This window comes from Oncorhynchus mykiss, chromosome 8 (genome assembly GCF_057628025.1).
Source record: "Oncorhynchus mykiss isolate SJ-2025 chromosome 8, ASM5762802v1, whole genome shotgun sequence".
Classification (NCBI taxonomy): domain Eukaryota; kingdom Metazoa; phylum Chordata; class Actinopteri; order Salmoniformes; family Salmonidae; genus Oncorhynchus; species Oncorhynchus mykiss.
This window is the reverse complement of record NC_143029.1, coordinates 79,377,132-79,390,651: the sequence shown is the minus strand read 5'-3', so window position 1 is coordinate 79,390,651 and position 13,520 is coordinate 79,377,132. Positions and strand designations below refer to the sequence as shown.

General features: G+C 46.6%; 1 protein-coding gene across 2 annotated transcripts in view; it reads right to left on the bottom strand.

Moving 5' to 3' along the window:
- Positions 1 to 838: 838 nt before the first annotated feature.
- LOC110530678 (CUGBP Elav-like family member 5) overlaps positions 839 to 13,520 on the bottom strand; it is a 55,861-nt gene continuing 43,179 nt past the window's right edge. Inside the window, exons 5-12 of one of the 2 annotated variants that reach the window (XM_036986328.2) lie at positions 7,854 to 7,933; positions 7,606 to 7,755; positions 7,183 to 7,330; positions 3,257 to 3,487; positions 2,612 to 2,701; positions 2,007 to 2,150; positions 1,765 to 1,907; positions 839 to 1,494 (exon numbers count right to left, since the gene is read on the bottom strand). In XM_036986328.2, coding sequence (XP_036842223.1) covers positions 1,780 to 1,907; positions 2,007 to 2,150; positions 2,612 to 2,701; positions 3,257 to 3,487; positions 7,183 to 7,330; positions 7,606 to 7,755; positions 7,854 to 7,933 — 971 coding nt within the window. In that variant the 3' untranslated portion in view covers positions 839 to 1,494; positions 1,765 to 1,779. The remainder of the gene's footprint in view (positions 1,495 to 1,764; positions 1,908 to 2,006; positions 2,151 to 2,611; positions 2,702 to 3,256; positions 3,488 to 7,182; positions 7,331 to 7,605; positions 7,756 to 7,853; positions 7,934 to 13,520) is intronic. The other variant, XM_036986329.2, reaches the window with a different exon arrangement.

The following is a 13,520-nucleotide window of genomic DNA, read 5'->3' as shown; positions in this document are numbered from 1 at the left end:
TGACCAGGAAGAATCCGAAGTCTACTGGCTAAACAAAGTAGACACAGATCTTGGATCAGCTGTCCCTCCCCAAATCCTAACTTAAAACATTAAGCACCTAAACCAGAAAGCTGACCTAAGATCAGTGGATTTATGGATTTATACTTTATGTATTAGATATACTCCAATAACATTACACTATACATGACAGTATAGTATTAGTCATTCTACTCCATGTGGCACACCTGACATCATTTTTTTAACCCCTGACCCGAGACCTGCAGTTAGCTTCTGAAGCGAAATGTGATCCAATGGCCTTTGCTCTATAGGCAGAATAGTGCATGTAATGATGTCAGAGGAGAAAAACACGTTACTTCACTGTTCGAAGTAATGTGTTTGTTGTTGTAATATTGCAAACGGACAAGGGCAGTTTCACCACAACGGATTCCAGCTTTAAGGTTAATATTCAGGTAAAGTGAGCTGATCCTAGATCTGTACCTATGGGCATCTTTGAATAGAACAGAGTGGTTGCTGCACAGAGGGAGACAGAACTCAAATAGTTCAAGGATCAAAGATGAAGTGTACCAGTAAACAGATGATTAGAGGTGGTTTTCAACAAAACAACTGCTCCATTATCTATTCCAGCCCTCAGAAAGAGCTTGTGGCAACATTCTCCCCCACTGACTGCTACATGATCCAATTTCACATTTACATACTGCTTAGTAGTCAGCTGACCTAAAGAACCTTTCTGTCACTGTTATGTATTCAACTACAGTAGAATACTGCATTTCAATTATTTTTCAATGTTAGTTTGCACTAAACTAAGCAGTATACTGTTATTGTATTATGATTGTTAGTATTTTGTACATGACTATTAAAGAGAAAGAGAAAAACATTTGGTCCTCCGATCCCAAGGGGGTGCAGTTCGCTTGGTTGCTATGGAAACTTGAGAAAGTTGCAAGCTTGGGACTCACAGAGAAAGGATAAAGAGGAGAGAGAGAAAGAGAGAGAAAGAAAGAACAATTTAAATAATCTCTTCCCAGATATACTGGGCATCCTCAGATCAAGTTTGAACCCTTATTCGTTCATTACATGGTAGGAAAAACCTGAAGTCTCTTGTTTACTATGCTTTTTGAGTCTATCAGAAATCCATATCCTTTTTAGCATTGCTTGTTAGTCTGCTTGTGGTGTTCTTCTTCACTACCAAGTCTCCAAAGATGCTGAATTGTTCAAAGTTGTTTCTGTTTGTATCAACAAAAAAACAAAAAAAATATTTGTTTTGAAAGTCTTGTTCTATCCCATTGCTCTCTGTCTGTAATACCAAACTTTCACTGCTGCAGAGCTGCGAGTCCTGTCCTCTCCCAGTCAGATATGTTTGAAGATGAAAGTATATCTCTTCCCAACTCCCATTTGAAGTCTATTTTCCATTGTTTTAAAAACATAATTACTTTTGAGTTTGTTCCTTCATGAAATGTCTTATTCCATCAAAGACATCCTCCATACTTCTGTTTAAACCTATGGGGGGGGTGAGAGAAAGAGAAAGGAAGAGGGGGGAAGAGGAAGGAAGGGAGAGAGCGAGAGAGAGAAATACCGATAATGAGAGAGCGAGAGAGAGAGAGGGGGATTGGGAGAGAGGGAAAGAGAAGCGCTAGAATCTGACTCGGGACACTAGTGTGAAGTGTAACTTTGTTATACAGTTTTTGATCAACATAGACAGCTAAAATCAGGGTGAAACAGCATTGATAAAAACACTAATAACTTATAATAGTAGACACAGGTTTTTACCTTTGCTGTGGGGTGTCAGTAGGGACGGCTGGCGTCTTTGGGACGTTTCAGCTGCACCTTTAGTCTCTTCATGCCGATCTGGAAACCATTCATGGCCTGGATGGCAGCCTGGGCACTGCCCGGGTTATCAAAGCTCACAAAGCCTGCATACATACAGACACAGACAGATTCTCTGAATGGTTGGTGGTAGCGTCAATCACCTAGGCGCTGGTTGTGTTTGGTTAGAAACATTTGTCACTCACCAAAACACTTGCTCTGATTGGTGGCTCTGTCCATGAATACCTTGGAGGAGATGACATTGCCGAAAGGCAGGAACATCTGCATCAGCTCGTTATCCCCAAACTCCTGGGGCAGGTGGTAGATGAACAGGTTACATCCCTCTGGTCCTGGAACACACACATGCATGGACACACACACACACACACACACCACACACAGTTAGAGGCACTCACCCTAGTATCATGATTGTACAGTATATTTTTAACACACAAAATCATCATGATCCCCACTAAGGTTGCTGCACATTGTAATTATGGAACTGGCACTGATCCTGTACATATCTTTTTTTTGTTGGTTCTTCTCGTCTTCTTACTTCAAATTAGTACATTATATTAGTACCTTATATTAGTACTATATAGTAATACATTATATTAGTACTTTGTATTAGTACTTTAAATGATTTCCTCTCACATTGATAGTGAATACGTCGGGAAATAGCCTGTAAGTTAGCATTTCACTGTTCTGTTTTACACCTGCTGTATCTTGTGCATGTGACAAATAAGCTTTGAAACTTGATACTCATGATGTTGTTGATAATGATGAATAATTAGTAAATATAGTTACTCACCCTCACCTTCCCTCTGTTGTTGGCCAATGACCTGAGGGTGCTGTGCCAGAGACTGACCTACAGGCGTCAGTGTAGTCGCTGGGTAGATGGCTACAGAGAGGAAAGGGAGGAGGGGAGGAAGAAAAGAGGGAGAGAGAGAGAGGAGAGCAGAGCGACAGAGAGAGAGGGAGAGAGAAAGAGAGACAGAGGAAAGACAGAGAGAAAGAGAGAGGGAGAGAGACAGAGGAAATACAGAGAGAAAGAGAGAGAGGGAGAGAGAGGAGAGCAGAGCAGAGAGACAGAGAGAGAGGGAGAGAAAAAGAGACAGGAAAGGCAGAGAGAGAAAGAGAGAGAGAGGAGAGCAGAGCAGAGAGAGAAAGAGAGAGAAAGAACAGACAATGAGGAGAGAGAGAAAGAGAGGAGAGAAAGAGTGGAGACAGAGAAAGTGCGAGAGAGAGAGAGAGACAGAAAGAGAGAGAGAAGACAAAGAGGAGAGAGAAAAAGGGAGAGAGAGATAGATAGGCAGTAAGAGGGATGAAGTGAAAAAGAAAAGAGAGAGCGTGGGGATTGAGTTAGTCCTTTATGAGTCACATTCAACAGACTCTGGTGAAGACCTGGATGTATCAAGATCAGGATTTGAGAACAGAGATGTGTAGTGGACTGCACCTGTGTATTGCTGCACCCCAGTAAAGGTTTGTTGCAGTGTGTCTGCAGCAGTGGGGCTCTGGGTGGAGTAGGGGGGCAGGCCGTTGGTGTAGAGGGTCTCCAGAGGGTGCACGTTAGCCTGGGGGGCGAGGCCCGTATACCCGTTCATCATGGGGGTCACCAGATTGGGCAGGGAGGAGGGCATGGTGGACGGAGGGGAGCTCAGACCTGCAGTGGGGGAATACAAACTCACTACACCGAGACAGAAATGATCACTACACCAGAGACAGAAATCCTCACTACACCAGAGACAGAAATGATCACTACACCAGAGACAGAAATCCTGACTACACCAGAGACAGAAATCCTCACTACACCAGAGACAGAAATCCTCACTACACCAGAGACAGAAATCCTCACTACACCAGAGACAGAAATTCTCACTACACCAGAGACAGAAATCCTCACTACACCAGAGACAGAAATCCTCACTACACCAGAGACAGAAATGATCACTACACCAGAGACAGAAATGATCACTACACCAGAGACAGAAATCATCACTACACCAGACATAGATTGGAGTCAATGTGTATGAGAGAAAATGGGAGAGAGGAGGTAGATAGAATGGAGAGATAGAGAGACCGGTGGGCGAGTGTGCGTGTGTTAGTCTTATGTACACTGAGTATACAACACATTAAGAACACCTGCTCTTTCCATGAAATAGACTGACCAGGTGAATCCAGGTGAAAGATATGATCCCTTATTGAGTTCACTTGTTAAATCCACTTCAGTGTAGATGAAGGGGAGGAGACATGTTAAAGAAGGATGTTTAAGCCTTGAAACAATTGAGACATGGATTGTGAAAGGGCAAGACAAAAGATTGAAGTGCCTTTGAACGGGGTATGGTAGTACAGTACCAGTCAAAAGTTTGGACATAAATACTCATTCAAGAGTTTTTCTTATTTTTACTATTTTCTATATTGTAGACTAGTAGCGAAGACATGAAAACTATGAAATAACACACATGGAATCATGTAGTAACCAAAAAAGTATTAAACAAATCTAAATATATTTTATGAGATTCTTCAAAGCAGCCACCCTTTGCCTTGATGACAGCTTTGCACACACTTGGCATTCTCTCAACCAGCTTCCCAAGGTAGTCACCTGGAATGCATTTCAATTAACCGGTGTGCCTTGTTAAAAGTTCATTTGTGGAATTTATTTCCTTCTTAATGTCTTTGAGCCAATCAGTTGTGTTGTGACAAGGTAGGGGTGGTATACAGAAGACAGCCCTATTTGGTAAAAGACCAAGTCCATATTATGGCAAGAACAGGTCAAATAAGCAAAGAGTCCATCATTACTTTAAGACATGAAGGTCAGTCAATATGGAAAATGTCAATAACCTTTAACATTTCTTGAAGTGCAGTCGCAAATACCATCAAGCGCTATGACGAAACTGACTCTCATGAGGACCACCACAGGAAAGGACTGTACGCAGTCAGTATTCAACGGGACTGAACAGTATGCAACAGATAAACTGTGACTAGATCGGACCAACACACCTGTAATGTTTTGTACAAAGCGGTTGGAAGAGAACTGTATTGTTTGTGAAACTATGATTGCGTTCTGAACCAAACTTACCTCTGACCCAAACTTACCTCTGACCCAAAACTTACCTCTGACCCAAAACTTACCTCTGACCCAAAACTTACCTCTGACCCAAAACTTACCTCTGACCCAAAACTTACCTCTGACCCAAAACTTACCTCTGACCCAAAACTTACCTCTGACCCAAAACTTACCTCTGACCCAAACTTACCTCTGACCCAAACTTACCTCTGACCCAAACTTTCCTCTGACCCAAACTTACCTCTGCTGCAGAGGATACGTTCATTAGAGTTACCAGCCTCAGATTGCAGCCCAAATAAATGCTTCACAGAGTTCAAATGACAGACACATCTCAAAATCAACTGTTCAGCGTAAATCAGGCCTTCATGGTTGAATTGCTGCAAAGAAACCACTACTAAAGGACACCAATAAGAACAAGAGACTTGCTTGGGACAAGAAACATGAGCAATGGACATTAGACTGGTGGAAATCTGTCCTTTGGTCTGATGAGTCCAAATTTGAGCGAACTTGACACAACTGTGGGAAGCATTGGAGTCAACATGGGCCAGCATCCCTGTTGGAACGGCAACGGCACCTTGTAGAATCCATGTCCCCACGAATTGAGGCTGTTCTGAGGGCGAAACGGTATAAGGCTCAAAAGGTGTTCCTAATGTTTTTTACACTCAGTGTATTTATGTGTGTGTGTGTGTGTGTGTGTGTGTGTGTGTGTGTGTGTGTGTGTGTGTGTGTGTGTGTGTGTGTGTGTGTGTGTGTGTGTGTGTGTGTGTGTGTGTGTGGTGTGTGTGTGTGTGTGAGAGAGAGAATGTGTACAAGTGTGTGTGGGGTTAACAGCAGGCTTCTCAAAGCTCACAAGGTGATGAAATCACTCTGCAATGTCAGCATATATCACTGAGGCAGCAGCAGAGGCATTTTACGGTTCTCCCTGCCTACTGTCTTGTCTACAACTGCGACAAATAAAGATTTTGTCCCACAGTGAAATGGGCTGGATGTTTGTCTGCACTAAACTGATACATCCTCGGGAGGGACATAAGGCCTTCTCCTATTTGCATAATATTGTGTGTACTGGGTAAATACAGTAAATACTGTATTTGTGATCAGATAGCCTTTAGTGGTGTGTGTTTGTGTGTGTATGTATGTGTGTGTGTATGTATGTGTGTATATGTATGTGTGTGTGTGTGTGCATCCATGCGTGCGTGTAAGAGAGAAGAAAAGACAGAGAGAAAGACAGACAGAGACAAAGAGATAGAAAGCAATACAGAGAGAGAGAATGATAGAAAGCAATACAGAGAGAGAGAATGATAGAAAGCAATACAGAGAGAGAGAATGATAGAAAGCGATACAGAGAGAGAGAGAATGATAGAAAGCGATACAGAGAGAGAGAATGATAGAAAGCGATACAGAGAGAGAGAATGATAGAAAGCGATACAGAGAGAGAGAATGATAGAAAGCGATACAGAGAGAGAGAATGATAGAAAGCGATACAGAGAGAGAGAATGATAGAAAGCGATACAGAGCTACAGAGATAGAGAGTGATACAAGGCGATACAGAGAGAGGAAGATAGAATAAAGTGATACAGAGATAGAGGATGATAAAGTGATACAGAGAGAGGATGATAAAGTGATACAGAGCTAAGGGATGATAGAATAAATGATACAGAGAAAGAGGATGATAGAATAAATGATACAGAGCTATAGGTGCTGGAAGGTGTACAGTATATGTTCATTAATGGCCTATAAAACATGAAACACTTTAATGGACCACATAGATTACCCCACAGTAATATGAATTTAGCAGATCTATAAAACAGGACTCCTATTTAGCTCAGTGTAGACTGTGAAGACCCGAGTAGAATAGGTTATATCACAATAAATATATTTTCCTGGATATAGTTTGGTCATGTCTGCTGGAGTGATTTAGACCTAGAAACCAGGTGTGTACACTCTCTCTAGAGCAATGAATTGATCATAAGTTGGTCGTTCATTAAGCTAAATGAGAATACGAAGTCAGGCTGCCTATAGTGTGTATCCAGTGCAGAGTTACACTCTTCTGATTCTGTTGGATCAATGGTGAATTGTAACACGACCCTCAGTCAGACAGCGATAGATCTCAGGACCGCGTAGTGATATCTGATACCACACAGTTTACAAGACCTCTATGTAACTGACCAGGTATTGAACACAGGTCATCTGAGCACCTTCAAACTGTGAGGTGCAAGAGTTAAAGCTTTAGGCATTAACCCTGGGGGATAACACATATTTTCAGGCCTCCAACCCTACTCATCATGAATGTTGCTGAATTATCCTATGTGACTGACCTGACACGGAGTTGAGGGGGTTGGGCGGCAGGCCATTCATGGTTAGCGCCCCCACCTGGTGGAGCTGGGCGGAGGGGAAGGAGAGGCTGGGGGCCAGGTAGCCCCCCTGAGACACAGCCATCACCGCAGCCTGCTGCTGCTGCATCAACTGATGAGGGGAGGAGACGGAGAGGGGAAGAAAGAAAGGAGAGAGATGGGATGAGAGAAACCTGTCAGGATACCAAATTGTGTGTGTGTGTGTGTGTGCGTGCGTGTCTGTCTGTATGTGTGTGTGTGTGTCTGCACATGTGCATGTGTGTGTGCATGTATGTGTGAGTGCGTGTACGTGTGAGTGCGTGTGTGTGTGTGTATGTGTGAGTGTGTTGATGTGTGAGTGCGTGCGTGTGTGTGAGTGTCTGCACATGTGCGTGTGTGTGTGCTTACGGCATGTGTGTAGCTGCTGTAGCTAGTGAACGTGGGTAGAGAGACAGAGGGGTTAAACATGCCAAACTGTCCAGCCATCTGCTGCATGCGCCGTAGGGTTCTCTCCTTGTCTGTGTCTGCAAACTTCACCACCAGGCTGGATGACGCTCCCTAGAGGGGAGAGAAATAACATGGATTAGTGGTGTGTGTGTGTGTGTGTGTGTGTGTGTGAGTGTGTGTGAGTGTGTGAGTGTGTGTGTTATACTCACAGGCATCGTCTGACTCCCATGCAGGGAGCTGATGGCAGACTGAGCTTCAGAGTGAGTAGAGAACTTCACAAACGCACAACCTAGAGAGAGAGAGAAAGACAGAGGAGAGAGAGAGGGGAGAGAGAGGAGAGGAGAGAGGGAGCAAAAGAGAGAGCGGGAGGGAGTGAGAGAGAGAGGGAATGGGAGAGAGAGAGAGAGAGGGAGAGAGGAGAGAGGGAGGGAATGGGAGAGAGAGGGGAGTTAGGAGTGAGGAGAGGGGAGAGAGGAGAGAGGAGAGAGAGCGAGAGATCGGAGAGAGTCACAGAGACAGACAGAGAGAAAGATAGAGGAGAGAGAGACAGAGGAGAGAGAGGAGTTGGAGCTGCATTTCCTGACAAAATGTAAAAAATATAAAACAATTAGAGAGTGTCATTTCCCCAAATGTGAAACCCTTATTCAAGGTTTCAAAGACATCTCTGATGAGAGTAGACTACCCGTCCTGTTGGGGGAGGAGGCAGAGAGCTGTGGGTTGGCAGCGCACTACATTGCTGCCTGCCATAAGTTGAGGGACTGTGTCTGACAGACCAATCAACCTGCACATGTACTCTACTGTATGCTTATTGTTATTGTTCAATGTATGGTTATTTTAACCCTTGGTTATTGTTGTTACTGTTGTTCCGTTGACAATTTGGATTCTCAGCTCAGGACAGACGGGAGACTCTGGCAGCTCAGGACAGACGGGGGGAGACTCTGGCAGCTCAGGACAGACGGGGGGAGACTCTGGCAGCTCAGGACCGCCGGGGGGAGACTCTGGCAGCTCAGGACCGCCGGGGGGAGACTCTGGCAGCTCAGGACAGACGGGGGGAGACTCTGGCAGCTCAGGACAGATGGGGGGAGACTCTTGCAGCTCAGGACAGACGGGGGGAGACTCTGGCAGCTGGCACCGGATAGACCGGACCGTGAAGACGCACAGGAGGTCTCGAGCACCGAGCCTGCCCAACCCTACCTGGCTGTATGCTCCCCGTAGCCAGGCCAGTGCGGCGAGGTGGAATAGCCCGCACTGGGCTGTGCTGGTGAACCGGGGACACCATGCGTGGGGCTGGTGCCATGTACCCCTGCCCGAGGAGGCGCACTGGAGACCAGATGCGCTGAGCCGGCTTCATGGCACCTGGCTCGATGCCCACTCTAGCCCTGCCGATACGAGGCGCTGCAATGTACCGCACCGGGCTATGCACACGCACCGGGGCACGGGAGTTGGCGCAGGTCTCCTACCTGACTTCGTGCGCACCCCCCCTTACATTTTTGGGGCTGCCTCTCGGGCTTCCAGCCACGCTGCCATGCTGCCTCCTCATACCGCCGCCTCTCCGCTTTCGCTGCCTCCAGCTCTGCCTTGGGGCGGCGATATTACCCAGCCTGTGCCCAGGGCCCTGTGCCATCCAAAATCTCCTCGCAAGTCCAGTTCTCCAGGTATCGCTGCCTCTCGTCACCACGCTGCTTGGTCCTTTGGTGGTGGGTGTTTTTGTAATGGCAGTTGGACAGGTGGGGGACTCCGGCAGCGCCGGAGAGGAGGAAGGCTCTGGCAGCGCTGGACGGAGGAGCTATGGTGCCTCTGGACTGAGGGGCGGAAGCTCTGGCAGCGCCGGACAGGCGGGAGCACCTGTAGGGATGAGACGGAGAGACAGCCTGGTGCGGGGGGCTGCCACCGAAGGGCTGGGGCGTGGAGGTGGTACTGGATAGACCGGACCGTGCAGGCGCACTGGAGCTCTTGAGCACCGAGCCTGCCCAACCTTACCTGGTTGAATGCTCCCGGTCGCCCTGCCAGTGCGGCAAGGTGGAATAGCCCGCACTGGGCTGTGCTGGCGAACCGGGGACACCATGCGTAAGGCTGCTGCCATGTACGCCGGCCCAAGGAGACGCACTGGAGACCAGATGTGTAGAGCCGGCTTCATGGCACCTGGCTCAATGCCCACTCTAGCCCGGCCGATGCGAGGAGCTGGTATGTACCGCACCGGGCTATGCACCCGCACTGGGGACACCGTGCACTCCACAGCATAACACAGTGCCTGCCCGGTCACTCTCGCCCTCCGGTATGCACAGGAAGTTGGCGCAGGTCTCCTACCTGGCTTCGCCACACTTCCTGTGTGCCCCCCCAATACATTTTTGGGGCTGACTCTCGGGCTTCCATCCACGCCGCCGTGCTGCCTCCTCATACCAGCGCCTCTCCGCCTTCGCTGCCTCCAGCTCCTCTTTGGGGCGGCGATATTCTCCTGGCTGTGCCCAGGGTCCTTTACCGTCCAACTCATCCTCCCATGTCCATTCCTCCTTGCGCTGCTTGTGCTGCCACTGCCTGTCACCACGCCGCTTGGTCCGTGGTTGGTGGGTGATTCTGTCACGATCGTCGTATGAAGCGGACCAAAGCGCAGCGTGGTGTGAATGCATCATTTAATAGATGACAAAAAACACGAAGTAAACTGTACAAAAACAATAAACAAATAACGACCGTGAATCTATCATAAGAACTGTGCTGACATAAGCAACTAACATAGACAATAACCCACAATGACAAAACAGGCTACCTAAATATGATTCTCAATCAGAGACAACTGTCTATTGTTGTCTCTGATTGAGAACCATACTTAGGTAGCCCTTTTTCCTAACTGTCTTTGTGGGAGGTTAACTTTGTTTGTGGCACATAGCCCTTTAGCTTCACGGTTGTTTTGAATTGTTTATTGTTTTTGTCGCCGTCAATTAAATAATGGAATATGTACGCTCACCACGCTGCACTTTGGTTTACTTCTGTTGACGGCCGTGACAACAACAACACCCCCTTATTAAACAGACCCGGAGAGCTGGAGGTGGAAAGAGACATATCTGCACTCTGGACTGTGGTGAGACAACTTCAACAATATAAAAAGCAAGAGCAGGAGAAGAACCGGGCACTGGAGGAGATGATCAGACTGCTGGAGGAGAGGTTGAGGGGGATGGCGTGTGATAGAGAACAACCCACTAGAGAGGTGGCCACCCCAGCAGAGAAGCCAGCAGAACAGCCCACCCCAGACCTGACCATAGCGTCGACACCACAGCAGAACAGACAAATGAAGAACCCCCCCTGTCAGCCACCCTAATAGCCCTCCTGACAACCCCCCCCCCCCCCCCCCCCACGCCGAGTGAGAACATACACAAGACACAGATTGTACTCCTTGTGGACTCAAATGGGAAAAATATACAAGAAAAAAAAACCTTTTGGTCTAAACTCTGGTGTCAAAAACACCCAGCCTGCCCTAGACCTGTCTGAGGACCAACTAGGTTCACCTAGCCACATAATAATACACACAGGCACAAACGACCTGAAAACACAGCAGGAAAGGGTGGCCACAGCACTGAAGGGAGGGATTGAAAAAGCTTCTTCTACTTTCCCCAATGCATAAGTGGTTATCTCCACCCTGCTAACATGAAAAGACTTCCACCCTGCTACCATACTGCGGGTAAATGCAAGTATTTCCTGTGACTGTGCCTCAGAACCAAATGTTTTCCTGGCCCACCACTCCACCCTGGACTAGAACAGCCTCTATGACCAGGTCCACCTCTACAAGGCAGCAGTGCCCACCACTCCACCCTGGACTTGATCAGCCTCTATGACCAGGTCCACCTATACAAGGCAGCAGTGCCCACCTTCAGTGCCCACCAGGACTCTAAAGGACATCGCTCTCAAGCGTGTCCCCAACAATTCACACAGGAGCAACAGATCAATAGACACCCGCCCAGACCAGCGAGACACTCTCCCAGACATGCGGGACCCCCCCCCCCCCCCCCGGACCTACACATAGAGGACCCACGCCGAGAGGACCTACATCCAGACCACAACACCACCGGCCACATACACACCCCCACCCCAACCAATCAACACCAGATGCTCAGCAGGCTCTGCTCACACTTACTGGTCTGAGGCCAAACCACACAACCAACAACATTGGACACTTTATGGAACACAAAGACTTCACTATCTCATCCTGGAATATCCAAGGCCTGAGGTCATCTGCCTTTGGCCTAAAGAGCAGGAACCCAGACTTCACCAAAGAAATCGGAAATACAGACATCCTACAAGAAACCTGGTATAGAGGAGACGGACCCACTGGTTGCCCTCTAGGTTACAGAGAGCTGGTAGTCCATCCACCAAACTACCAGGTGTGAAACAGGGAAGGGACTCAGAGGTATGCTAATTTGGTATAGAGCAGACCTAACTCACTCCATTAAATTAATCAAAACATGAACACTTTACATTTGGCTAGAAATTCAAAAGGACATGATCTTAACAGAGAAAAATGTCCTCCTGTGTGCTACCTATATCCCCCCACTAGAATCCCCATACTTTAATGAAGACAGCTTCTCCATCCTGGAGGGGGAAATCAATCATTTCAAAGCCCAGGGACATGTACTAGTCTGTGGTGACCTAAATGCCAGAACCGGACAAGAACCTGACACCCTCAGCACACAGGGGGACAAACACCTGCCTGGAGGTGACAACATTCCCTCCCCCATATGCCCCCCTAGGCACAACTATGACAACATTAACCAACAAAAACGGGTCACAACTCCTGCAGCTCTGTCACACGCTGGGTATGTACATAGTCAATGGTAGGCTTCGAGGGGACTCCTATGGTTGGAACACTTATAGCTCATCTCCTGGCAGTAGTACGGTGGATTACTTTTCACTGACCTCAACCCAGAGTCTCTCAGAGTGTTCACATTCAGCCCACTGACACCCCTGTCAGACCACAGCAAAATCACAGTCTACTTGAACAGAGCAATACTCAATCATGAGGCATCAAAGCCAAAGGAACTGAGTAATATTTAGAAATGCTATAGATATAAGGAATGTAGTTTGAAAACCTACCAAAAAACCATTAGGCAACAACAAATTCAATCCCTTTTAGACAACTTCCTGGACAAAACGTTCCACTGTAATAGTGAAGGTGTAAACTTGGCAGTAGAAAATCTTAACAGTATATTTGACCTCTCAGCTTCCCAATCAAGTTTAAAAATCTGAAATAGAAAACCGAAGAAATTGAACAACTAATGACAAATGGTTTGATGAAGAATGCAAAAATCTAAGAAAGAAATTGAGAAACCTGTCCTACCAAAAACACAGAGACTCCGAAAACCTGAGTCTACGCCTTCACTATGGTGAATAACTAAAACAATACAGAAATACACTAAGGAAAAAGAAGGAACTGAACATCAGAAATCAGCTCAATGTAACTGAAGAATCCATAGACTCTAACCACTTCTCTGAAAATTGGAAAACACTAAACAAACAACAACACACAAAATGATCTATCCAAAATGGAGATGGATGGGTAAACCACTTCTCCAATCTTTTTGGCCCTATAACAAAGAACAAACAGTAAAAACATATACAAGATCAAATACAAATCTTAGAATCAACTATTAAAGACTACCAGTACCCATTGGATTCTCCAATCACATTGAATGAACTAAAGGACAAAATTAAAACCCTCCCACCTAAAAAGGCCTGTGATGTTGATGGTATCCTCAATGAAATGCTCAAATATACAGACAACAAATTTCAACTGGCTATACTAAAAGTCTTTAACATCATTCTCAGCTCTGGCATCTTCCCCAATATTTGGAACCAAGGACTGATCACCCCAATCCACATAAGTGGAG